Raw genomic sequence first — 24,464 nt, 5'->3', positions numbered from 1 at the left:
GGATCAATGAATCTCCGACTTCTGTCTTTCAGATCCACCTTCGCGCTCGACGTTAACACTGGGTCTGTTCATGGTGCACTCATTGTCAGATAAGGGCGTGAACGGTTTTTAAATGAATCACCAGCCAATCCGTACATCCTTGAATATTACGTGAACGATCAACGACTGTAGACTGATCCGGTACGTTCAGATTTCATTTTTGAGAAAATGTCTTTGGAGATAAACTGCTTCAGAAGAATAACATGTAGTTGAAATTTATTTTCTTGCAAATTATTTACGTTATAACGTTAAATTTATCGTGACATGTTAATATAATTAATTGTAGATTTCCTATTATGATTATAATTATTAAAAACTGCCACAATTTTTATGGTTCATTATGTATGTATGTATAATTCTTTATTGTATATTACCCCTATTTATATTTCAGTTATTCGATGAAATCCATTTTGAAATTCATTTTTTTTCCTAGATCGAACTTTCTAATAATGAAATACGAAGGTGTCGCATTGTTCATTTCCCTAATTGTTTTGAACAATGAAGTGCACAATGGACTCGTCGCGAGCCAATTCAACAATCCCACCTTCTTTATGATCGGCGGCGTTTTTTCCAATAATGACAGCAAAGAGTATTTCAAACGAACGCTAAACGTAAGTAATATTCAATGAAAACCATCCTATAATTTAATCTTTTTGTATAAGACCTTCTTATTAGTTAACTTCTTATTTAAAGTAGTTATGTCTGAAACTTAATTCGCTTCATTTTAAGAATTTATTAAATTCTAGTTTAGTTTAATTAAATTATCTTAATTTTTAAATTCAATTCCATCTCTATAATGCAAAGAAGTTCAATTCGAATATACAATAAATTGAAATTTAACTGTTCTATTTAATAAAACATCGAATAGTTAGTCAAAGGATAATTGTAGATGTTTATTCGTCGTATTTTCCAAGGAAGTATTGAGTCATAATTAATTCCATATTTGCCCCGGTTTCCAGACTTTGAACTTCAACTCGCAATATGTCAATAAGGGAGTGACTTATAAGCACACGGTAATTGAAATGGACTCCAATCCAATTAAGACGGCTTTGAGCGTGTGTAACTCTTTGATAGCGGAACAAGTGTACGCGGTGGTAGTTTCTCATCCCCTTACAGGGGATCTGTCACCAGCCGCTGTTTCTTACACAAGTGGCTTTTATCATATACCCGTTATAGGTATATCTTCAAGAGATTCCGCATTCTCTGACAAAGTGAGTCCATTAGCAAATATAACGAAGATCTCTACTCTACACATGAAAATTGATTAGAACTATTGAGATTTTCTAAAGCAGTGAAAAATTTACACACATTTTCTTTTATAAAATGTAATATTAATTGTTCTAGTTATTAAAAATAACTAACTATAAATATAAATTATCTACGATGTTAATTAACATTTAATTTCTAATTTATTATAACAAATATCATAAAGCACATTTAACACATTCACTGCGTATATTGCAAATTCGATTTCGTCAGGTACTCTTATAAAATATAATATTTGTATGACATCGACTGGCATATAGAAAAAAAATTAAATGTAACGAAATTTTGAAAAAAATAGTAATTCGTATAACATAATATTCAATACTATATCATTGTGCTAGCGTATGAATTATTATATTTGGCGAGTATCGAGTATCGTAATTTGTACAATACGTTTAATATTCAATATTACTATATAATATTCGTTAAATATAATAATTCGCACGAGACATATATGTGCTTATAATTTCGTATTATAGAAATAGAATCTTTTTACATTTATTGGGGCGCGGCGCGGATTATGAAAATACGATCAACAGTGAACACGTTAAATTGTAGTCCGTCAAAGGATTTGTACAAATAAGATTGTCTGTAATACTTACTACGTCATTGTCACATTATCCGTATTACATGTTACGTTAAATATCTGTATAGCATATGTATGGTGCGCGTTCTAGAAAATATTGTGTAATAACATAAAATAACAAGATTTATCTGAAGTATAGTATTCTTTTAGAACATTCACGTCTCCTTCCTAAGGACAGTACCACCATATTCGCATCAAGCAGACGTGTGGGTTGAACTATTGCAACACTTTAGTTATAAGAAAGTGATCTTCATCCATAGTTCAGATACAGATGGTCGAGCATTGCTTGGAAGATTTCAGACGACTTCCCAGAATTTGGAAGATGATGTTGAAATTAAAGTTCAGGTATATCTAATGAAATTTTCTAATCTTGTTTGAAAGACTTATTAGAAATAATTCTATGAAAACAACGTCGAATAATTACATATAACATAATTTTATGACAATAACGAAATTAGTTTGTTAGTTTCTAATTGAATTGTAATGGATTTAAAACAGGTAGAGTCTGTGATCGAATTTGAACCTGGTTTAGATAGCTTCACGGAACAGTTAATGGAGATGAAAAATGCACAAGCTAGGGTTTGTCTCTTGTACACTTCGTAAGTACCAATTACTTCTGTTAAAATATGCTTTATATCAATCTGTATAGCAATAAACTTTTTAAATTATTTAAAATAATTGTAGTATACAAATCACTATTATATAAATGATATAAAGCTCGCACAAAGCTCTATCAACAAAGATGTTAAACTTTTATCCTATTTGTTAAGAAAAATAAATACTAAATAATAATAATGAATAAATGAACAAATGAAATTTCTTTTACTCTTCAACAGAAAAACAGACGCAAACGTGATTTTTCAAGACGCAGCAGCATTGAATATGACTGGTGCAGGATATGTTTGGATCGTGACGGAGCAAGCCTTAGATGCGCCTAACGCACCGGAAGGTCTTCTCGGCTTGAAATTAATTAACGCGGAGAAAGAGAAGTCTCACATCGACGATAGCCTGTCAGTTCCTTTCTAATCATGTATAGACATCCACGCATGTATGTTGCGTCCGTAGTTTCGTGTCTTACTACTGAAAAGGCCTAAAAAAAAAAAAAAAAAAAAATGAGAATAAAAGGACACACGATACCTACGCATGAGAAGACTTACAATTAGAGTAATTGAATGGACATCTTTACGATACTTCGCAAGAAACCAGAAAGAAACAAAAACAAATGTCTTTCTCACATTTCTTCATTCAAACTTTTTCTGATGTAGAATTGTACAATTGCATGCAACGCACAGGAAACACGCATCCTGATTTCACAGCAATGTACAACTGATTTCAGATCACTGGATCACATACTCTCTTAGCACACCTTCCAATCTGTCCAATGGATATTCCGTATCGTTCAGCGAAACGCTGAATCTGCTTTGAACGTTTAGGATATGTGTGTACGAGTAACGTTGCCCTGTCCCTCTCTCTCTCTCTCTCTCTCTCTCTCTCTCTCTCTCTCTCTCTCTTTCCCTCTCTTTCTTTCTTTCTCTCTCTCTTTCTCTCTCTCTCTTTCTCTTTCTCTCTCTCTGTGAAACAACCTATTATCCATTTCAGATAAATATAACTAGTAGTTAATGAACATTCCACGGAGTAATAGGTGGTTTTGATGAAAATAGTAGTCTCGGACTATTGATACATCTACCATTTGGATATTGTTCGATCAAGAAGAATTTATACCTTAAATTTTACTATTTAAAATTTTCCAATTTTTCTGATGTATGATAGATCATAATTTTACAATCTAACAGAATATACATTTCAGGATAGTGCTTGTATCCGCCTTACGAGAAATGAACAAGTCGAAAGTAATCACGGAGGCGCCAAAGGATTGCAGTGATTCTGGCTCGATATGGGAAACCGGCAAAAGCCTTTTCGAGTACTGTTCACTTCTATTATGTTTTTATTGATATAAATCAAATGATATCTTGGTGTTATGAGTTCCACTCTGTTTTAGATTCATCCTCAAAGAGGTACTATCAGATGGTAAGACTGGCAAAGTAGCGTTCGATGATAATGGGGATCGCATTTACGCTGAATATGACATCATTAATATCCAGGAGAATGGTAAAAGGGTCTCCGTTGGACAGTATTTTTATCCAACTGTAAGTGAGATTAAAAAATAAATAGAATTATATATTAAAAATGCAGAAGAATCCTCAAATATTTACAACAAAGTAGATGTTAAAATTCTTTAGCTTAAATCTATTTACCTTCTTCAAAAGTTTTCCTTAAATAATTAATTGAAAAAGTATAGATAGTTATCTTATTAAAATAACTTGAATATACTCTTTAAATATAATATCTTTTTTATATATGGTATCTTCTTTTTTATAATATCTTTATATATAGTATCTTACAATAAATTTAATATTTTACTTAATCTAATATTATATCAAAATTTAAATATTATTATAATATTGAATATTTTCTATAAAAAATTAATTGTTTGAAGATATCTTTTTACTTCTCTAGTATTGGTATTCATATTATCTGTAGAATGGTACCAAAATGACATTAAGTGTCAACGAGTCCAACATAACGTGGCCTGGCCGACTGCAAACTAAACCCGAAGGTTTTATGATTCCTACGCACTTGAAGGTACTTACTATCGAAGAAAAGCCATTTGTTTACGTTCGCGAGATCGCATCCGGTGAACCATGTCTTCCAGAAGAGATTCCATGCCCTCATTTTAACGTCACAGATCATGAAAGTAAGAATTTACTAAATATCACAAGATATAGCATATCTTATACATTATGTACAATAGATTTTCAAACATTTACAGCTACGAAAACATATTGTTGCAAGGGATACTGCATGGATTTGTTGAAAGAATTATCAAAGACCATTAATTTCACCTATAGTTTGGCCCTGTCTCCCGATGGACAATTTGGCAGCTATGTGATCAAGTACAATTCAGGTGCGACAAGTAGAAGCATGGTAGAACAGTTGTAGATGTAAGGCCTCGTTTCGATGAGAACATACGTGACTATGAAACAGATACTAGTATTTAATTTACAAATTCCTTGTTTCAGTTGGAGGAAAGAAAGAATGGACAGGACTTATCGGAGAATTGGTGAATGAAAGAGCAGATATGATCGTCGCTCCTTTGACGATTAATCCGGAACGCGCCGAATTTATCGAGTTCAGCAAGCCGTTTAAGTATCAAGGCATCACTATTCTTGAAAAAAAGGTACAATAACTGATAATCTAGTAATATTTATTAATAATTAAGTTGTTATATATTTTAAAATGGTTAAAGATTAATTTAAAACTATAATTATATCATAATAATTAAAGAATATTTAAAATAAATCAAAGTTCATAGTTAATAGTTAGTTAATAGTAATTGAAACTATTAATTAAAAAAATATAAAATTATAAAAAGAATTTTTGCTTTAGCCATCAAGATCATCAACCCTTGTGTCGTTTCTGCAACCATTCAGCAACACTCTATGGATACTGGTGATGGTGTCGGTACACGTAGTGGCTCTAGTTTTGTACCTCCTCGACCGGTTCTCACCTTTCGGGAGGTTCAAGCTAGCAAACACTGACGGTACCGAAGAGGACGCCCTGAATCTGTCCAGCGCCGTTTGGTTCGCCTGGGGAGTACTTCTCAACAGTGGAATCGGGGAAGGTTTGATTTTAATTATATTATTTCCCCATGAAACAATAAAAAGACACTTCATTCAGACGTATAAAAAATTAAATTCTATACAAATTATTATTTACAAAAATACATTGACATCAATCATTATTAACATTGAACTTTAAAATATTTATAGTAAACCTTATAACATTCTTTTGTCAATTGAAGTGTAATTAAATTGATTACTCGTGGATGAAAATGGAGCCGCGTAAAAATAGTTTCATCTCTATAAATGAGGATTTTACCTGAATTTTATAAATATTATGGATAAACATAATTATTTTTGCAGGTACTCCACGGAGTTTTTCTGCTCGAGTGTTGGGTATGGTGTGGGCAGGATTTGCAATGATTATTGTTGCTTCTTACACTGCCAACTTGGCTGCTTTCCTCGTGTTGGAACGGCCGAAAACTAAATTAACTGGCATCAACGATGCTCGAGTAAGAATGAAATTAATAAATTATAAAAATAATATTGTTTTTTATATATCAAGTATCACCTTAAAATTTGCAGCAAATTGTTATTACAGCAATTTATATTACATAAATATATATCATATTATATGCATATCAAAGATATGGAATATAAAAATATTAAAAACATTTTACAATCTGTTGTAGTAACAATGATTTACAATGATTTTAATTATTTAAATAAATATTTACATCTTTAATTTTTCATTGTGTTACTTTTAGATCACTCTACATACGTATACAAACGTATATGTAATATATCGATTACATCTATTGTTACCTTTGCTACAGCGTACATATTGATTTTAGTCAAAGTAACGAAGACGTTACGCTACCTGTACAACATCATGAATATACTTGCAGCTTAGAAACACCATGGAGAACCTTACGTGCGCCACGGTGAAGGGCTCAGCTGTAGACATGTACTTCCGTCGACAAGTCGAATTATCCAATATGTATCGTACAATGGAAGCGAACAATTACGACACTGCTGAAGAAGCTATCAGAGATATAAAAATTGGGTAAAAGAAATAAATAAAGAATAAAATTTGGATTATCATAAAAGTTTGAAGTTCAAGAATTGGCGATTTTAAGGATATTATTGTATTTGTAGGAAACTCATGGCTTTTATCTGGGATAGTTCTCGATTAGAATTCGAAGCTGCTCAGGACTGCGAATTGGTAACTGCTGGAGAGTTATTTGGCCGTTCCGGTTATGGGATTGGTTTGCAAAAAGGTTCCTTATGGGCAGACGCTGTTACTCTTGCTATCTTGGATTTCCACGAAAGTAAACGTCAATAAAAATCATTATCTGAAATAATTAAAAACTAATAATGAAATAATTATCATATATCATATATAACCATATATTCAAAATTAATAAGAATCATTAAAAGAATAATTAGAATTATTGGATAAATTAACGTCCCGTAATATAAAAATAAACATCAAGTTGCCAATAATTGTTACTAAATATTTATTACACTATTAGGTGGCTTTATGGAAAGCCTTGACAACCATTGGATTCTTCGAAGTAACGTACAGCAATGCGAGCAACTTGAGAAAGCTCCAAATACTTTAGGCTTAAAAAATATGGCTGGAGTATTCATAGTGGTCGGTGTTGGAATCATAGGTGGTATTGGACTTATCATCATTGAAGTAGCGTACAAAAAACATCAGATTCGCAAGCAGAAGAAGATGGAACTGGCGAGACACGCGGCTGATAAATGGAGAGGTGCGATCGAGGTAAAGGATAAGCTTGATTATAGATTTTGGACTGGAATCGAACTTCTTTCGTTCGATGTCTTTTGTTCTCCATTCCTCAGAATTTTATGTTTGTCAGTAAATCGCAAGCAGCCAGGACAAAATAGGGGAGCAACGCAGGAATTCTAACAGACTTCAGTAACGATACCTAAAAGAACATGATCATCAAACGAACACAAACATTCTAGATTAAAGCACAACGATTCATACGCTTTGCAAGCTTTAGATATAAACAGGCTAACTTAATGTTAAGGCAGTAAAATTCAATTTTGCATTTTAGAAAAAAAATAGTGTAAAATACGCAACGAAAAGTACTTCGTCGTATTTGACACTATAATTGCTGCTTTTATGATGCATCAAATATTTATACAGTTAGCATTTTATACTTTTTTCCTTTTATATTTTATTTTAACTCTTTCTTGCAAAAGTGTGTATAAGAAAAGTGGAGCTCTAGTTCTTACAGTCCCGTTGCAGAAAGGTTAAGCTATATATATATGTATATGCAAAATATCATCATTAGACTGCGAATATTTATGCAAATCCATATTCTTATGAACACAATTAAAAAAGGGGAACCTAAGCCGAAATTTGTATTTCTTATCAAATATTAGAAAAAGTATTCTATCTTGGATTTGTGTTATCTTCAAATGCATCGTGTGCATTTTCGCACCTTTAAATTTCTCTTACACGCATAAAAGTCCGCATTCTAATCATTATAGTTAATCTCAAATACAATTCATACAGTAGTGCTTCGCTAACTGGTCATGAAACCTTATCTGCTCAATTATCGAGGGAAGTATAATTCCAGAAAATTCCTAGTATTTTTCTTCTCTATTAACAGTTATATGACACATTTGTTCCTTTTACATAACGTAACGCCAAAAACTCATTCTACTAACAATTTAATTCTAAGAGAAAATTTATTTCTCTTTAGATAAAAATAGCGATGACTAATTAAGGAAATACTGCTGTATTACGATACAAATTCAGTAGAATTAGCCAAAACAATAAAACGAATGCAGCTTTTTTCCAATACTCCTAGTATATTTGTCTAATTTCTATTCTTTCGATTTTTAAAATGCAGAAACGAAAGACTCTACGAGCTTCGATAGCCGCTCAGCGAAGGATTCAAAGTAACGGCCTTAACGATCCTACGACCGTAAGTTTAGCAGTCGATACGGTAGCTAGATCGAACGTATCTCCGCGAAGTCCTGGTCGGGCATGGCCAGGGGACAGTGACATCCGTCAACGACCTATACCACGTTCAGACGATATCAGATTATCGCCCGCTGCATACACTGCAAACGTCTCACATCTCATAGTGTGAAATAACTCGTCCTCATCGATTACTTGTACATCGTAAAATATCAACATGTTATATTATTACCTGAGAAAAAAGTTTGTTAGATATGACACATATGTATCTGTGTTGAAAATGATAAGTTTGTTTTATACAATAAAGACCGTTACTTTAAAGACTCTCTTACCATGTATTAGTATCCATTAATCCGTTAAGGAACAACGTTGCATTGGCGCAACATTTTATTTGCAACATTCTTCAGTTGATTTATATTAGCCAATTTTGTGTTTTAACATTATATTAAAGAAGAATCCCAAGGAGTTGGGATAAAATTTTTTTCAATTGCTATTTCTTCCTACACCCATCTCCTACAACTTCATAAAATTTTAAAGAAACTCAAGTATAATAACAGTTTTTTTTTAATTATGGAATATTCTAATGTATTCTTTTACCCTGACAAAACAAGTTACTTTATTTGCATTTTCCAATAATACTACGTTTATGCAACTTCTACGAATTATCTTCCTACTCTATTCTTACTGAATTAAATATGCTTTAATTGATGCCGTATTTGTTATAAAAATTGTCACGTATGCTATAGCATTTCTTGTTACTGGATGAAGTCATACTTTTTAAACAGTAACAGATAAAAATATCACAAGATTAAATAGTTTTGAATCATACATAACGTGGTACACGTTGCTGGCCCGGAAGTGAAGATATTTCAAATATTTAAGGTCATTTCTATCTCTCTAAACCGAACTATAGTATATTTAAGTATATTTACTTATAGACCAATCGATGCGTTCTTCTTATTTTCTATAAAAGAAATACTAAATAAAATAAAAATTGATTAATTTAAAAAATTTTAATTTTAATTTTATAAATTCTATACTAACTGTATAAGTGATAAAATAATACATTTCAGCTGTTAGAGCAATCGTATAAAATACATAGAACCAAAATTTGTAAGCGCCACTTTTGTTCTGATTAAAAAATATAAAGGTATCAATGTAATCTTTAATTTAACTAATTCAATACATTTATATCCTTCTTCTTCTCTTCTAGCACACATTATTTACCATCTCAATTGTTTAATTATTAGACTATTCGAAAAATTCGTAGCTTTTTATATGAATTTCTATAAAATAATAGAACATTCAAACAAATACTGCTTTTAGTTAAATATTAAAGAAAATTAAGAAGAAACATTCAGAATTTGTTAATAAAACAGATTTCTTTTTTCAATGAGACAATATTAAACCTCATATAAAAATATAATACTTTTTTAGTTTAATCCATTCGACATTCAAAACTTACCAAAAACGTCAGATTTGAGTTTATTAATAAATTTATTTAAACAAGTTTGAATGAATGAAAGTACATAAGTATATGCTTTCGTCGTTTAAAAAATTGTTGGTTTTGACAAGAAACAACAACAGAAACGTTAACCTTTAATAATGTTATTTAATAGATGATGTAGCTGCAACTAGTGAGTTTCGGAACGATTCGATATTTTTCAAGACCGTCAAAATTTTGAATCACTTCGAATAGGATTTGATGCCCTATAACTCTTGAAAGTCTTATAAGCCTTGGAAATCTTGTAAGTCTTGAAAGTCTTGAAAGTTGCATTGGAATACATTTTCGATACCTCAGACATTTTAGATTTTGTTTAATATCTTATGACAACGAAATATTCAAAATACTTGTAAAATATTGACTACGTGTTAAGCTTTCAAGATTTAAAAGGCCTTCAAGATTTCAAAGATTTCCAAGATTTTTCAGGAGTATCAGGATATTGACTCCTATTCAAAGGTCAAATTTTTCGCCACAGTTAAAGACCACGGTCGTATTTGACAACTCATTACTAACTGTGAGTTTAGTTCGTGGGTTTCCTCTCTACGTCCATTTCTTCGTGCCATGATCACAGATATAACACATGAGAACAAATTGTGTCAAGTTTCTCACCGCTGTCATTTGACGAAGTTTCGTTATTCACTGTATCGGATTTGTGTTTCTTAGGTGGTCTTTAAACGGTTTAATTAATTTACTGTTGAAAAAGGTATGGCGGATACGACAGTGGACGCTACACGTCGTTTAAATGTTAAAAAACAAACACTGGACGACGCTTATGCAGCGCCTGCAAATTTTCTCGAAATTGACGTGATTAATCCAATCACACACGGCGTCGGCAAGAAACGGTATACCGATTATGAAGTTCGCATGAGGGTGAGTGATAGGCCCTTATTGTTTTATTTCATAATTTCATTCTTTGTTAGTTAATGAACATTACCGACCATTTTTTTCATTCTGATGTCAGGTTCTCTTTTGCAGTTTCGATGTATAAGATATCGTATTGTTATTTAAATATATAAACTTTGTATTTCTCCAAGTATAAAATTTGTTTAATTCCTATTTACTCGTCGACTCAATAAATTAATAAATTTTTTCTGCAATTAATGATATTTTCTGTGAAAAAAATTTCGTATTGCGGTTAATACTTATGTATATACAGTCACGGTATTGTTAAGCCTTGTTTAATAATTTATGAAAGATTATTAAAAAAATTTTATGTTTTCAATATTCTTTTTTCACATTAATTTTGTTTTTTAATACGAAAGTAATGCTAGTGATGGCGTTATTAGGACTGCTAATTTTATTGTGGACATTAACCAAATCTATCATGGGCTGTGTCTGCTATCTTACTGTTGATGATAAAATTGGGTAGATACAAAAATATGTATACTGTTGAAGCCAGTTATAGGCCTTAGATTAATATATATGAATCGCATTCCAGAATTCAGGGATAATAATATACATAAGCAAATTTTTTATAAAATTTATATTGAAATTATTTTAAAATATTATTATGTATATCTTATGATCTTGTTCTTTTAAATAGAATTAAATATAAATTTTATATTACATTCCTTCTTTTATATTATATTTGAAATGTTGAATAAATGAATTATAAAAAATAATTCTTTATTTCAGACAAATCTACCAGTTTTTAAAGTAAAAGATTCCACAGTAAGAAGAAGATACAGTGATTTTGAATGGCTGAGGACTGAACTAGAAAGAGATAGCAAGGTCAGTTGGAAGAGTATATGTAAAACAAATAAAAGTAGAAGATAAATTCCTTTAAACCAATGATAATATTGATATCTCATAATAGAGTTAGAAAAATCAATACGTTTTATTTTTTACTAGAAAAGAACAGTATTAGTAAATAGAAAATGTTAATGAACTTACAGATAGTAGTGCCTCCATTACCAGGAAAAGCTTGGAAGCGTCAGATGCCTTTTCGAGGAGATGATGGTATTTTTGAAGAAGATTTTATTGAAGATCGAAGGAAAGGTCTAGAAGCTTTTGTTAATAAGTAAGTATATATTAATCAAGTTAAATATACATTCCATTTATTTTTAATATGTAAAAATATTGGATGAATTATACAAAAATCTTACCTGATATTTCAGAATAGCAGGACATCCATTAGCACAGAATGAACGGTGTTTACATATGTTTCTGCAAGAACCTGTAATAGACAAGAACTACGTACCTGGAAAAATACGTAATACATAAGTTACAATAAGACTTATTGCAAGTATATTTTCCTCCCCACCTTCAATATGTAAAGTTATATTTGAAAAGTTATTTTAAATCTTTAAGTCTAAAATTTATTAAGATCCTTCTGTATTTATGCAATATTTAATCGAGCTTTTCACACTGTGATGTTGAATCAGAACTTGCTTTTCAAAAATTGTGTTTCAAACACATAACTAAATATTTAGAAGGATCTTATTATTCATATCATTATCAGTCATAGGGAAAAATTAACTAAGTTTTTTTTCTTTTAATCTTTCCTCTTTTAATAATATTGTAGTTTGATAAAAAAAATTTATAACATTGATATTTATCATTTTCAGAAATTGCAATATAATGTTGTATACAACAAATCAATTAATATATAAATATACAAAATTTATGGATTTCAAAATATGGCTTAAAAAATAAAATATTAAGATAAAAATTATTTATTTACAAGTTGTTCAATAGAAAACATAATAAAAATTTGACGTTCTTTAATAGCTTTTTATCACTCTTTTTTGTATATGAATAGTATCAATTTAGTAAAATAAATTGAATAATTAACTATACTACATTGTTTTCTATTGGATAACTCGTAAGTAGCAATAAGTTCATTTGTAAACAGTGCTATTACAAATAAGTGGATAAGATAAATTGATTTGAGAATGAAGGTAAACCTCTTAAAAATTGTTTATAATTTGATATTCACTGCATAAAAAATACTGTTAAAAATCTAAAATTTACTAAACTTAGATCCTTGTTTATTAATGATAAAATATATATATAATTAAGGTGTTCTGAATCTTCTTGTTACGCTCCTTGTTTTATTATGAGAATAGGATACAGGAATGATATTACTTCTGTACTGGATATAAAAGTAAAATTAATAATTTGTATATATATTGTGTTTTCATATTTTCTAAACTTACATTAGAAGCAACACTTTTTAAATATTTATAATTATCAAAGGGACTATGTACAGGGCATAGATTAAACTATTTTACAGTGTTTCAATTAAGTTATAATTTGTATTACAGGAGAACTTTCATTAAATATATTTCTTCTCTCATTAATATATGATAAATATATTTGTGTATAAACAAGTGCACACGTAACATTCACATAAGAAATATTGTCTATCAATATAAATAATAAGGAACATACAAAAAATTAAGACTGTGACTTAAATGTCACTTTTAGAGCTCTAATATTTAAATAAGAAAATCTTAACACAAACGGGATTTGTCAGTGTTTATTTTGATTAAAAAGTATATGTAACTTTCAATAAAAAAGAAGTAGTGTTGTAAATTCAAACTTCATTATTTCTTAACAAATTAAAGGATTGCTAGAAACAACTCACAAAATTATTATTCTTTTCTATTGATATTGCAGACATCTTAAACACGTTTACATAAGTAATATTTAACACATTGTCTTTATGATGAAATATGTAATTATGCCCTTCGTTAATCTCAAGCTTAGAACCTCTGAAATTTAAACAAATACAATGTCGATAATTCGTGTTATGTAAAATGTTCTGTGACATTTCTTTTATTTAATAGATTAAACTATGTAACAAATGTTTATAAATATACATCCTGTTTAGTTCTAATGAATTTTTTGTTTTTGAAGTATGTTTCTATATACTTGCTTACACAGTCTTGTTCTGGAAAATAGAAATAAAGTATGTACCGAATATGAGAATATTTTTATTAAACATTTTAATAAAATATTTCAGTAGATACTAACCAGGAAATGTATTCTCGATAATAAGCATATCAGCTATATGCTTGGCAACTACTTTAAACAGCTGTCTATTTTTTATTCTTTGTTTCTTATAGAACGGCATTAAGTATTTTACAATCCATGGTGCTATTCTTTCTTTACATGCTGCTAAATGTTCTTCTATACAAATTGGTGAATCTGTTGTCATACCTTCATCATCACTTTCTCCAAATAATTCAATAAATTTTTCTTTAATTCTTCTGTGTCTTCTACAATCTTTTAAAGATAATTCTGTCATTCTTGCCTTTAGTTTTGATACTTGATATACACGTTCAACAAGCCAAATATTGTTTATTCTACGTTTTTGCTTGCTTTCTGTTGTCTCATTTTCTGTTGATGATGATTTATTATTACTTTCTCTGGTTTTCATCTCCTTATAATAACTAAAACTATACTTCCCTGTACTTGTATTTGATGTTTTTATGTTAGTGTTCTTAACCGAGTTAATCTTTATGTCATTACTTTTAATCATGTTAATAGAACCATTAGAATTATGTGGGAGAAGAGCGTTAATTTCTTTATCCATATTAGCTTTAGTAATGCCTGAATGTTTCTCAATTAATGTCATAAGATCACTACTATCATCACTATCACAAAACATATCTTCCATGTGTTGCAAAAGAGAATCCTGTGAATTCTCATCATCAATTTGAACATTGGATTGATTTGCAACTTGAGTATTAGAATTATCTTGTATACAACTAAAAATATTGCTATCTTCTTCTTTTATTGTTTCTTCATCCACTATCATTTTATTGCATGTCTCTTCATCTAAATCATTGAATTTATTGTTTTCTACATCATTAAGACTAGTAGAATTGACAGTAGGCGAAGCTGTATTATTATAGACAGTCAACTGAGAAGATATATCATCCATAAAGTCTTCATTTTCATCATTTATATCATCCTCTTCTTTATGCTTTAATATTTCTTTTGTTGAGGACAATTCTTCACAATTAGAGGTGATACATATACTTTGAATGTTATCTGCCCTTTCTAACTCTGCCCATGAATTAATTGTTTGAACTCCAATGTCTACCTTAGATGGTGCGGTTTCCAAAAATATCACCAATTTTTTATAGGCTTTTTTCTCTGATGTATGTGATTTTACATCTGAAATCTATAAATATCTTAATTTCAACTATTAATCAACCTATCAGATCAAACTACATCAATAAACAGAATTACCAATTTCAATATATTTTGCCTGTATAAAGTGGTTTCTAAAGATGATCGAACTGCAAGTAATTCCATTTGATTTGCACACATTTTCAACTGATTACTTGGAATCTCTTCATTCTTCTCCTTATAACAAAGGATGTAATTGCTAAGTAAGCATTTATGTAGATAGGAAAAATATATAGTACGAACCTGTAATTTAAATTTAATATAATACAAATCATTGAATTAAAACATAATTAAATATTTTTATACTTTACAGATATATATCTGTATTTAATTAATTAATTATAAATTACAAAAATAATTTTTAAATTCAAATATTTAAAATTATATTTAAATTTTAATATGTCGAAGTGTTTAATGGATTTTTTACAGAAAACATGCCGTAGTAGTCAGTCGAAGAAATTCATCATTCGGATCAGTGGGAATGTGAAATTTGTTCGCTGAAAGTGAAGGTATTGAAATTGAAAGGAGATTGTTAATATCTTCGAGACTAGTGTTATCATCGCTATCCCAAATATCAAACTCTTCCTGTTCTCGTTTTAACGTGAATGGTAAAAATCTTTCCATTTGATCCATCGTTGTGATGGATTGTGAACAATTTCTTATCAAAATTTTATGTAAAACTATTTCAAACTTCTCACTGACAAATGCCGTAAATATTCACCGGGCAATAATATTCGATGTTCGACTTTCTTGTGACTCAAATGCCCATTTATTATTTTATAACATGAATATAAATAGACATTAGGTTTTATATCAATGTTAGAATCAAACAAATAAGTATTTTTTTGTAATCAAACGAAAATAATTTTACTTATATCTATATATACATTTGACCACACAATAACGATTTGCTAGCAACTAACTTCACACATGTCAGAACTTAAACTATATTGTATAATAAATTGATTTTTCTATAATTTGTTATGCTAGTTAAACTTTAGGTAAAGATTTCATACATATAAATTTTGTCAATATATGTTATTTTGGAATGTTGAGTAATAATTATTAATTGGCATCTATCAAGAATTACCCGCCACTTTTTTCTACATTAGTAAATTCAAAATATGCAAAAATTTATATGAAATATAGAAACAATTTGATGTTATTAAAAATTTTGATGTTCTAAAATTTCTTAATTTTCTAAATATTTTAATATTAATTAAGTAATCAAACTTTTATAAAGAAGAAGTTATTAATTTATTTTATATTATGATGAATACTATCAAGTTTGCATATTGGTAAAATAAAAAATGCACGTCGTTTTTTCTATACTATTTTCTTATATTTCAAATATCATTGTCTTTTAATTTAAAAATAATATTAATGGTATAGAAAAATACAAAACACAAAATCAGAAATATTCTGTTTGATGGCCTTGATTTATATTTGTACTCTTTCAATACCAAGCTTTATAAAAACGTCGAACTTGTGTTAATATACAATGAACTCAAATATCACTGAAATGCTTCAGTTGTCTCTAGTTTCTGGTTCTTCATCATATGCTGCCATAACTTTCTCCATTATCTCCCAAAGTTTATCTCTTGTTAGGTCTTTACAGAAGACCTGGAAAAGATAATAACTTTACCTTATGCTTTTAACCAATTCCTGATCTTCATAAATTTAAAAATGTTCTTAATTGTTACATTAAACCAAGGTTGCTGATCACATTCGTCCATTAATGGTACTACTACACCATAAATTTGAAGTGACAAATTAATACAAGCGATTGCTATTAAATTTGGTGGATAATCAAGTATAGCTGGGGAATGATGAAAATCTTGTAAAAGTGCCATGCTTGTTTTTGCAACTGGATATTTAGACCATTCTTCCTCTCCAAACCATGCTTGCAAAGATCGTAAATAATGTAACATATACTAAAATAATATTTTCTTATTTAGAATAATTATTTATGGTTTATATTTTAATTAATATAAATTATATGCATTTATTACTGACTTTGTGCGGATGTACAGGAGTCACTTGAAACTTGAGCATACGCATAATTAGAAGTTCTGCTTGGACAATTGCATCTCTCATGCTCCAATATTGATCTCCTAATTCTAATGGTTGTGATCCTCTATGTAATGTGCTGTAAGATACATTCATTACATCTCTAATTTTCAAATTATCATCTTTCACTTTTCCTGCTAAGTAAAGACAAGTAGCAGCAATTAGCTGAAACACGTGCACATCTATGTAAATATAAATTATAAAAGACATATATTTGAAACTTTAATTGATATTGTAAGTTAATTATTTACACAATTATCATAACCTCCTGGAACAGCTTCTTTTGTAAACCTATGATACAATGTTGCAGCTGTAGCAATAGTCAGAGGTTGAGCTTCCAGTTTTAAACCTATAATTTATAAAGATTAATATCACTTTCCATTATTACAATATAAAACTTAATAATCAAAGAACTTACCACATTCAAATATAAATCGTGAAATTGTGAAACTATCACTGCTCTTTGTGTAATCAATCGTAATGCTCTTTTGCAAAGTGTTTCTCTTCTCCCGTTGCATAGCTAATACATCAATAACGTCTTTCATTTTGGAACTGTATGGATACAATATATTATTTTTAATTTATTACAAATTGTATATATGCATACATATAGTATTACTAAAAATATTGTAAAAATTGACTTAATCAAAGAAAATAATATATGTTTAACATACTATACTTTATCTGGGAAATGAAATTCATTAAACATTGTTGTAAAGTAACAGTTATAAAAATCACGAGCCGGCGTACAATCAAAATTTCGCAAAGAAATGTATTTCAAATAATTCATGTATTTCCTTAAAGTACCTTAAAGTTTCCGTACTAGTAGGTTCCGTCGGATTCATTTTGGTGATATATATTCTATTTGAATTTGTCTACAATTAATGTAATTTGTTTTGTTCAGGTTACAATATGTATTTATTTATTGCACACTGCGTATCAGTGTTACCAGTTAATATATTCCCTTTCGTTAGTGACTTTAATACCAATATTAAAATAACTATATCAGATAAAGATTCTAGAATCACTGATCCTCAGAAATTAGAAATGAATAGAAGCTGTTGAAAATAAATATTATCTGATATTTTGTATGTACCACTCAAACGAAAATATCTTAAAATTAAATAATGAGAATAGTATGGTTATTAAGGTTGGATAAAGAAGGTTGACTTCGTTTTTCCATGCTCTGCAAGAATATTGAAAAATAGATATATGGTTCTATTTTTAAAAAATAATAATGATCTTGAAATCTCGTAAAAAATAATCATAAGAAAAAACTAATTCTACCATTACGCGTGGTCCTTAAAATAATGTAACTTCATACAACAATAAATGGAGAAGATATATAGGTGATCCCATTTAACTGGGGCACTCTGTATCGTAAAAGTATAGTTTTTATTTTCATACAAATGTATTTAAATAATTTTTTAACAATGTAATATGTACCTCGTTTAATTAAAAATTAATTTTCACTTATCTGTAAAAAAGATTTCATCATTTCTTAAAGAAATTTAATAAGTTTTAGTATTGTTGAATTAATTATTCATATTGATTTCTGTTACTATACAAGATTGCATAATTAACTTTGATACAATTGTAATTAAAAAAGTGTAAACTCATTCTATGTTAGTTTTCATGGCGCAGTTTTACAGATCACAAATATGCCTTTAAAAGGTATAAATGTATTAGAATTAGCTGGGCTAGCACCAGGCCCTTTTTGTGGAATGATATTAGCCCAATTTGGTGCATCTGTAATCAGAGTGGACAAGGTATAACTAATGATTAGACGATCATGTTTTAAGCTCGTTTTTTGGTCGTGTATATATAAATTTTTAAATATTTATTTTTTATAGATTTATGGATCTTATAATGCCATTGATTGTCTGGGTCATGGAAAAAGATCAATTGCGTTAAATTTAAAAGTTCATGAAGGTTCTAATATATTTAGGAAATTGATCAATCAAAGTGATGTGCTTATAGACCCTTATAGACCTGGTTTGTATTCTTTAATAAATATATTATTGTTATTATATATATCCTTTAGATATTGATTAATATTAAAATAGGAGTAATGGAAAGAATGAAACTAGGACCAGAAGAACTTATGGGAATAAACAAGAGGTTGATATATGCCAGGTTAACAGGATTTGGGCATAATGGACCTTATGCTAATATGGCTGGACATGATATAAATTATTTAGCTCTATCTGGTAATTTAAAAACAACATATGTATTCTAGCTTATTTTATTTTAAGTAAGACATATTTACTAAACTGCTTTTGATAATGTTCAGGTTTATTATCATTATTTGGACGTCACAATCAGAAACCAACACCACCAGTCAATTTAGTAGCTGATTTTGCTGGTGGTGGATTAATGTGTGCTTTTGGTATAATACTAGCATTATTTGAACGTAGTAAGAGTGGTATTGGTCAAGTGATTGATGCATCAATGGTAGATGGATCTGCATATCTAGGCAGTTGGTTCTTTAGATCTCAAAATGTGCCTGGATTATGGGGAAATCCTCGTGGTAAAAATATGTAAGGATCTCTAAGTTATATCATTATCTACTTCCTATTTTTTTTTTTATAGTTTCATATAAATAAATAATTAAATAATATTTCTTACAAATAGATTAGATTCTGGAACACACTTTTATGATACTTATGAAACAAAAGATAAACAATATATGTGTGTTGGAGCAATTGAATCTAAGTTTTATGAGATATTTTTAGAGAAACTTGGAATTTCATCTCATGAAATGCCACAATTTAAGAATTTTGAAGAAAGCCGTGAAAAATTAGAAAAGATATTCAAACAAAAGACTCAAGCAGAATGGTGTGCCATATTTGATGGTACAGATGCTTGCGTAACACCCGTTCTAAATTTAAAAGATGTTGCATCACATGCACACAATAAGGAAAGAAATATATTTAGGATTGAAGACAATGGTTTGGTAACTCCAAATCCTGCTCCACGTTTATCTCGTACTCCTGGAATGTCTAAAAAACATGAAAGAAATGCTAAATTGGGTGAGCACACCACAGAAATTCTTACTGAATTAGATTTTAAACCAGAAGAAATTGTTAATTTAATAGCAAATGGAATTGTTAATCAAGGAATGAAACATTCTAAACTTTAACACGTTGACGCCGGCGTGCGCCATCGGCGGGTCACACGTGTCTGTCACGAGGGGCTGCGATGGGTCACACATGTATTTCACAATATAGGTAGTGATCCAGCGCCGCCCCACGAAGCAGATAGTAAATTCAGGCACCGGCGTCAACGTGTTAAGCATGTAATTTATTCTCATTAAAATGTTTATATATATTTGTTAACTCGTGTAATAATATAAGAAAGGTTGTTAGTGTCCTAAAAAGCGAAAAGCTAGCAGTTTATATTAAAGATTACTAATTACTCTATTTAATGACAGTCAAAACTATCAGTAATCATATTTTTATATTTTTTTAATGTAACTTATTGTCATCAAGAAAATAAAGTATCGATACTAATGATAATTTTGTGGATGTGCAACATGACTTTGGTATCTTTTATTGTTTCTGTCAGAATTTACAGAAATAGAATCAAAACAAATATTATTCCTATGACGTATATTTTGTGCATGTTTCATTTCTTATGCATGGACATGGCTGTCTTGAAGGTCGACATGAACAACGTGCTCTGAATAATTGTATGTTCTTCAGGCACAGTGTATGTATATTTATGCGGAAGAAACGAAAAATTGCACTTTCATTGTTTAACGATAAACAATTAAACTTTAATACACTTAAATAAGCTGATACACTATAAGAGTATATATGCGCACGTGATTATGCCCCTATTTGAGGATTGAATGTTTACATTTGAAAGTTTACAGTGTATCTTGCTTGTATAAATGTTTGAGAATGTTTGACTTCTACAAAAATTGGAAAATACCTGTATAAGTCAATGGATGAAGAATGTTTGTGTTCTCCTCGGAATGTCCGAGGTTTGTCTCATGTATTCAGAATGCACGTTGACTGGTTGTTATCAAAACTTAATTTTCTAATCAACGGCACCCTGAGTGTTAGGACTACCCTTCCATACGCCTTCTTCTGGTAAGGGCGTAACCTGAACTGACACGAGATGTTCGTTTTTCCGGAAAGATCGTGATATTCTCCCTGGTCAGAAACTTCGGTAATTTGTACTGTTATAATATATTTCCAAATTACCCCTTAGAAATACTGAATTTATAACACATCTCTGGTTATGAAGTGTGCATTAAATTAAAATTCTAAGTAATCCCAAAAATATGCTGTCTATTACTTATAATATTTAATAATTTAAGAATTTAGCTCAAAAATAGCTTTTTTTGCAATCGTGCTAATAGCTTTACCGATGATGGCCTCATGTGCTTCTTTTGTGTGTACCCGACGGAACATCTTATGTGTAATTGTATATCTTAATAGTTTATAGTGGATAGTTCACTTTACATATTTACATATATATTATGTTGAATTATTTATAATTGAGAGAGCAGTATTATTATATTAATATATATTATTATATTTATATTATATATATAGCAGTATTATATATTATTATAAAAGCACTTGTTAGTGATACAATATTTATTCTATCATACAAGAGGATGCTTGTTAGTTGTTGTGTCTGTATAGAAATGAATTGCTACTAACTGGGTGAAATTAAAAAGTAATCTATTTTAAAGTATGTAAGTATTCATATTGAAGCAATTCTCGTGACAATGTGTGTTACATATTATGAACCATTTTTTGTAACTGATTAATTTTATTTACAATAAATAATCGTGTTAACTAATTTCTAGATTATCTTAGATAATTACTAACATATTGTTAACTAATATGACTGACATTTCCTAAAATAAATTTTTAATAATTTACAAATAAAATTTATATATAAAACACATATATTTTACGATTTAACAATGGAAAAATTGGTGCAGCATAAAAGCAACGTAATACAATTATTTGTGTCATATATCTTGAAATTTAGCATACAATTGCAACATAGTTTCATTATAAATATCGGATATTTGTTACAAACTACATCAACAGATATGAAGCGTATTTGTACAATACTATTACTGAGTCGGTGGTGGTTGTAATGGTTGATCTCGACGAGATCCCCTTTTAACTGGTGGAACAGACGCCGGTTTTATCGATAATAAAGAACCAAATAAAACATGTTGTATAACAGGAAATTTTGCTAAAACCTGTGTATGATGTTTAAAACGTCATTATCTAATTATCATATTGATAAGTTTATAGTGAGTTAGCAATAATATTTACCTCAGCTCTGTACATTTTAATAAGACCATTATTTACTTTGACCCAAGAAGATACTGCACTAACATTCCATAACTGATTTGAATGTTCAGCAAATGGACCTATCTTTACCTAAAATAATATTTGCCTTTAAAATATATAAAAACGGCTAACAATACAATATATGTGAGTGCATATATGTATACAAACCTTTGAAATAAATTCAATACAACCAAGAAACATATATTGCTTGTTAAAAGCTTGAATAATATCTGGTTCAACAAAATGACGAGGTTCTATACGAGGATGCCCTAAAATGTATATCATTTTTTGTGTACATTTATGTATATCTTTGAAATATATTATGATAAAAAATAAAAAAGTTGGTACAAGGTAATACCAATTAATTGAGCACTTCCCCATATAAATGGGACAAATTGATAGTCATCTAAGCTCCATACACCATGACTACCTGCTGGTTCCATCCGATAAGTTAATTGTAATCTACGCACTAATTCCAGATATCTTACAAAAAACAAAAACTATTTTAATCTCTGGAAATACACAAAATATTAGGGTAAGAATATCAAGTTCAATAAAAACTACCTGTTAAATATTTTTACAACTACAGCTACTTTATCATCCTGTGTGAAAGCACCAATTTTGAACATACAACATAAAAACATTAAAAATGCCATTTCATGTCCTGTACCATAATCTATACGAGTTGGATTTCCAAAGCCTTCATATAAATACTCGACTATTTCTGGAACTGCTCTATGTAATTTTTCTGGCAACACTTTTTGTAATTCTGCTATTCCATTCTGAAATATTATGAATTAATAGATTTTGAAGATGGCTATATAAATGTAATATATATTTACCTGTTGTAATCTTTCATGCCATTCTCTAAACGATTTGTTACCAAAACGTTGGGGCTGCTCAGTGGGAGGTATCTGTGTTATCCATTCATCAAATTCATTAAGCATTTGAACAATACTGGCTATTGTAGGACTTTGTGTGTATTCAACATTTAAAGCTTTTCCCTGAACCGATTCATTTAAGGCCAATATAAATCCCAAGTATTCCTACAAAATATTTTTACATGTTTTTTCATACGATAAAGATCCTTGAAAACTGAAAATTGTGATAATATCAAATATCATTAATAAAAAAGAAATAGTATGCAAATTCTTACAAAATATGCTTCCGATTTTTCCCAAATTACCATATCAGATGGTACTTTAATCGACTTTTTCGGGACGACGAATTCATGATCGTCAGCTACAATATAATTAAAAGGCAATTACTCGATATTATTAAATTTATTTATTTTAATTAATGTTTGAAATACATACGATTTACAGGTGACTTTGACGTTGACATCGTACTTATCACAGAATTTGGTTATTATTCATTGAAAATATACGTATAATTAATAATAAACAAAAAAAGAAGATATATTTACGTTATATATACAAACACATGTATATAAGATGTATGTAAAACATTTGAGTTGCAAACGTATATTATTAAGAGTTAAATTGCTTTGGACATTCGTAATAGACACGTACGAACCCAACTCTGAAATCGTTAAAATTGAACAAGATAGATATTAAAAAATGTTTTCAATACGTTGATTTTGATCACAACAAAATTTCATAAGGTCAAAAATTTATAGAAAAATTAAAAAATGCTCATACATATATCTTTTTTACATTAAATCCACTAAAAGTTAACTAAATCTTCAAAAGTTACTGAAATATTTTGACCCATGATTATACAAAACAGCTTTCGACACTCATATACCGAAGCCTAGGGAAAACAGTACAAAAATTGAGTTTTGACTAGTTGTGAAAAATCAACATGGAAGACAAGAAGGTTCTCATTCTGTGCATGTGTGATATGCTCTGAATGTCTCAGACAGAGATGGAGACGCTCAGCTCATTTTCGTCTGTCTCGCAAGAACGCGAACTTCGTTGATCATCCA

The 24,464-nt window shown here is 29.5% G+C and overlaps 6 protein-coding genes and 1 long non-coding RNA gene across 17 annotated transcripts; 3 read left to right on the top strand and 4 right to left on the bottom strand.

The window, feature by feature from the left end:
• Positions 1 to 26: 26 nt before the first annotated feature.
• Nmdar1 (glutamate ionotropic receptor NMDA type subunit 1) lies at positions 27 to 8,799 on the top strand. 5 transcript variants are annotated; one of them, XR_011173266.1, is made up of 18 exons: positions 27 to 180; positions 473 to 650; positions 999 to 1,250; positions 2,042 to 2,236; positions 2,390 to 2,490; positions 2,728 to 2,901; positions 3,699 to 3,812; positions 3,891 to 4,038; positions 4,433 to 4,646; positions 4,704 to 4,856; positions 4,972 to 5,129; positions 5,339 to 5,573; positions 5,875 to 6,023; positions 6,420 to 6,577; positions 6,670 to 6,842; positions 7,047 to 7,300; positions 7,398 to 7,456; positions 8,403 to 8,420. XR_011173266.1 is itself a non-coding variant. In XM_069114125.1 (17 exons), exons 2-17 carry the CDS (start codon positions 489 to 491, stop codon positions 8,643 to 8,645), a joined length of 2,865 nt encoding a protein of 954 aa, XP_068970226.1. In that variant the 5' UTR covers positions 27 to 180; positions 473 to 488; the 3' UTR covers positions 8,646 to 8,799. The 5 variants fall into 5 exon arrangements, 4 of the variants coding, with proteins under 4 accessions (XP_068970226.1, XP_068970225.1, XP_068970227.1 ...); XM_069114125.1 differs by lacking the exon at positions 7,398 to 7,456 and having other exon boundaries at positions 4,722 to 4,856; positions 8,403 to 8,799; XM_069114124.1 differs by lacking the exon at positions 7,398 to 7,456 and having other exon boundaries at positions 8,403 to 8,799.
• LOC138180363 (uncharacterized) lies at positions 2,905 to 3,705 on the bottom strand. The gene is made up of 2 exons (XR_011173276.1): positions 3,049 to 3,705; positions 2,905 to 2,981 (listed from the first exon to the last, which is right to left on the bottom strand). It is a non-coding gene; the product is annotated as an uncharacterized LOC138180363 (long non-coding RNA).
• A 1,735-nt stretch (positions 8,800 to 10,534) lies between the features above and the next one.
• Snx3 (sorting nexin 3) lies at positions 10,535 to 13,104 on the top strand. Its single transcript, XM_069112944.1, has 4 exons — positions 10,535 to 10,847; positions 11,613 to 11,708; positions 11,873 to 11,997; positions 12,095 to 13,104. Exons 1-4 carry the CDS (start codon positions 10,683 to 10,685, stop codon positions 12,198 to 12,200), a joined length of 492 nt encoding a protein of 163 aa, XP_068969045.1. The 5' UTR covers positions 10,535 to 10,682; the 3' UTR covers positions 12,201 to 13,104.
• Positions 13,105 to 13,723: 619 nt separating this feature from the next.
• Positions 13,724 to 16,055, bottom strand: LOC138179800 (uncharacterized). 2 transcript variants are annotated; one of them, XM_069112942.1, is made up of 4 exons: positions 15,558 to 16,055; positions 15,180 to 15,362; positions 13,956 to 15,111; positions 13,724 to 13,872 (listed from the first exon to the last, which is right to left on the bottom strand). In XM_069112942.1, the coding sequence occupies exons 1-4, from the start codon at positions 15,750 to 15,752 to the stop codon at positions 13,790 to 13,792; spliced, it is 1,617 nt and encodes a 538-aa protein (XP_068969043.1). In that variant the 5' UTR covers positions 15,753 to 16,055; the 3' UTR covers positions 13,724 to 13,789. The 2 variants fall into 2 exon arrangements, with proteins under 2 accessions (XP_068969043.1, XP_068969044.1); XM_069112943.1 differs by having other exon boundaries at positions 15,547 to 15,678.
• A 484-nt stretch (positions 16,056 to 16,539) lies between these two features.
• On the bottom strand, positions 16,540 to 18,148 carry koko (cyclin Q). Of its 2 annotated transcripts, none has more exons than XM_069114153.1 (6): positions 17,997 to 18,148; positions 17,608 to 17,741; positions 17,441 to 17,538; positions 17,136 to 17,354; positions 16,823 to 17,053; positions 16,540 to 16,742 (listed from the first exon to the last, which is right to left on the bottom strand). In XM_069114153.1, the coding sequence occupies exons 1-6, from the start codon at positions 18,032 to 18,034 to the stop codon at positions 16,647 to 16,649; spliced, it is 816 nt and encodes a 271-aa protein (XP_068970254.1). In that variant the 5' UTR covers positions 18,035 to 18,148; the 3' UTR covers positions 16,540 to 16,646. The 2 variants fall into 2 exon arrangements, with proteins under 2 accessions (XP_068970254.1, XP_068970255.1); XM_069114154.1 differs by lacking the exon at positions 17,997 to 18,148 and adding an exon at positions 17,864 to 17,872.
• Positions 18,149 to 18,250: 102 nt separating this feature from the next.
• On the top strand, positions 18,251 to 22,013 carry Amacr (Alpha-methylacyl-CoA racemase). Of its 5 annotated transcripts, none has more exons than XM_069114150.1 (6): positions 18,251 to 18,575; positions 18,834 to 18,958; positions 19,043 to 19,184; positions 19,280 to 19,399; positions 19,483 to 19,729; positions 19,824 to 22,013. In XM_069114150.1, the coding sequence occupies exons 2-6, from the start codon at positions 18,851 to 18,853 to the stop codon at positions 20,329 to 20,331; spliced, it is 1,125 nt and encodes a 374-aa protein (XP_068970251.1). In that variant the 5' UTR covers positions 18,251 to 18,575; positions 18,834 to 18,850; the 3' UTR covers positions 20,332 to 22,013. The 5 variants fall into 5 exon arrangements, with proteins under 5 accessions (XP_068970251.1, XP_068970250.1, XP_068970249.1 ...); XM_069114149.1 differs by having other exon boundaries at positions 18,293 to 18,569; positions 18,842 to 18,958; positions 19,256 to 19,399; positions 19,824 to 22,008; XM_069114148.1 differs by having other exon boundaries at positions 18,293 to 18,575; positions 18,842 to 18,958; positions 19,256 to 19,399; positions 19,824 to 22,008.
• Positions 22,014 to 22,097: 84 nt separating this feature from the next.
• Positions 22,098 to 24,315, bottom strand: LOC138180354 (serine/threonine-protein phosphatase 2A activator). Its single transcript, XM_069114151.1, has 8 exons — positions 23,833 to 24,315; positions 23,673 to 23,758; positions 23,359 to 23,562; positions 23,081 to 23,298; positions 22,875 to 22,999; positions 22,685 to 22,785; positions 22,499 to 22,606; positions 22,098 to 22,422 (listed from the first exon to the last, which is right to left on the bottom strand). The coding sequence occupies exons 1-8, from the start codon at positions 23,858 to 23,860 to the stop codon at positions 22,291 to 22,293; spliced, it is 1,002 nt and encodes a 333-aa protein (XP_068970252.1). The 5' UTR covers positions 23,861 to 24,315; the 3' UTR covers positions 22,098 to 22,290.
• Positions 24,316 to 24,464: the final 149 nt, after the last annotated feature.

The sequence above is a fragment of the Bombus flavifrons genome, chromosome 5 (genome assembly GCF_040668555.2).
Source record: "Bombus flavifrons isolate JBK064 chromosome 5, iyBomFlav1_principal, whole genome shotgun sequence".
NCBI classification, from domain to species: Eukaryota; Metazoa; Arthropoda; class Insecta; order Hymenoptera; family Apidae; genus Bombus; species Bombus flavifrons.
The sequence above is the reverse complement of the archived record's forward strand: the minus strand, read 5'-3'. Positions and strand labels throughout refer to the sequence as shown.

What these genes read in the sequence shown, in the direction of transcription:
- Nmdar1 (XM_069114124.1), top strand. Translation starts at nt 489, where the DNA reads ATGAAATACGAAGGTGTCGCATTGTTCATTTCCCTAATTGTTTTGAAC. An exon ending in ACCGGCAAAAGCCTTTTCGA is followed by an intron (nt 3,813 to 3,890) that starts GTACTGTTCACT and finishes ACTCTGTTTTAG; the next exon opens with ATTCATCCTCAAAGAGGTAC. An exon ending in TATCTTGGATTTCCACGAAA is followed by an intron (nt 6,843 to 7,046) that starts GTAAACGTCAAT and finishes TTACACTATTAG; the next exon opens with GTGGCTTTATGGAAAGCCTT.
- Snx3 (XM_069112944.1), top strand. Translation starts at nt 10,683, where the DNA reads ATGGCGGATACGACAGTGGACGCTACACGTCGTTTAAATGTTAAAAAA. An exon ending in ATTATGAAGTTCGCATGAGG is followed by an intron (nt 10,848 to 11,612) that starts GTGAGTGATAGG and finishes TCTTTATTTCAG; the next exon opens with ACAAATCTACCAGTTTTTAA. An exon ending in AACTAGAAAGAGATAGCAAG is followed by an intron (nt 11,709 to 11,872) that starts GTCAGTTGGAAG and finishes ATGAACTTACAG; the next exon opens with ATAGTAGTGCCTCCATTACC.
- LOC138179800 (XM_069112942.1), bottom strand. Translation starts at nt 15,752, where the DNA reads ATGGATCAAATGGAAAGATTTTTACCATTCACGTTAAAACGAGAACAG. An exon ending in TTCTTCGACTGACTACTACG is followed by an intron (nt 15,363 to 15,557) that starts GCATGTTTTCTG and finishes TTTAAATTACAG; the next exon opens with GTTCGTACTATATATTTTTC. An exon ending in TATCGAGAATACATTTCCTG is followed by an intron (nt 13,873 to 13,955) that starts GTTAGTATCTAC and finishes TCTATTTTCCAG; the next exon opens with AACAAGACTGTGTAAGCAAG.
- koko (XM_069114153.1), bottom strand. Translation starts at nt 18,034, where the DNA reads ATGAATCCGACGGAACCTACTAGTACGGAAACTTTAAG. An exon ending in ACGATTTATATTTGAATGTG is followed by an intron (nt 17,539 to 17,607) that starts GTAAGTTCTTTG and finishes TATAAATTATAG; the next exon opens with GTTTAAAACTGGAAGCTCAA. An exon ending in CTCCTGTACATCCGCACAAA is followed by an intron (nt 17,054 to 17,135) that starts GTCAGTAATAAA and finishes ATATTATTTTAG; the next exon opens with TATATGTTACATTATTTACG.
- Amacr (XM_069114149.1), top strand. Translation starts at nt 18,851, where the DNA reads ATGCCTTTAAAAGGTATAAATGTATTAGAATTAGCTGGGCTAGCACCA. An exon ending in TATAGACCCTTATAGACCTG is followed by an intron (nt 19,185 to 19,255) that starts GTTTGTATTCTT and finishes ATATTAAAATAG; the next exon opens with GAGTAATGGAAAGAATGAAA. An exon ending in AATCCTCGTGGTAAAAATAT is followed by an intron (nt 19,730 to 19,823) that starts GTAAGGATCTCT and finishes TCTTACAAATAG; the next exon opens with ATTAGATTCTGGAACACACT.
- LOC138180354 (XM_069114151.1), bottom strand. Translation starts at nt 23,860, where the DNA reads ATGTCAACGTCAAAGTCACCTGTAAATC. An exon ending in GTCAAAGTCACCTGTAAATC is followed by an intron (nt 23,759 to 23,832) that starts GTATGTATTTCA and finishes ATTATATTGTAG; the next exon opens with CTGACGATCATGAATTCGTC. An exon ending in AAAAATCGGAAGCATATTTT is followed by an intron (nt 23,563 to 23,672) that starts GTAAGAATTTGC and finishes AATATTTTGTAG; the next exon opens with GAATACTTGGGATTTATATT.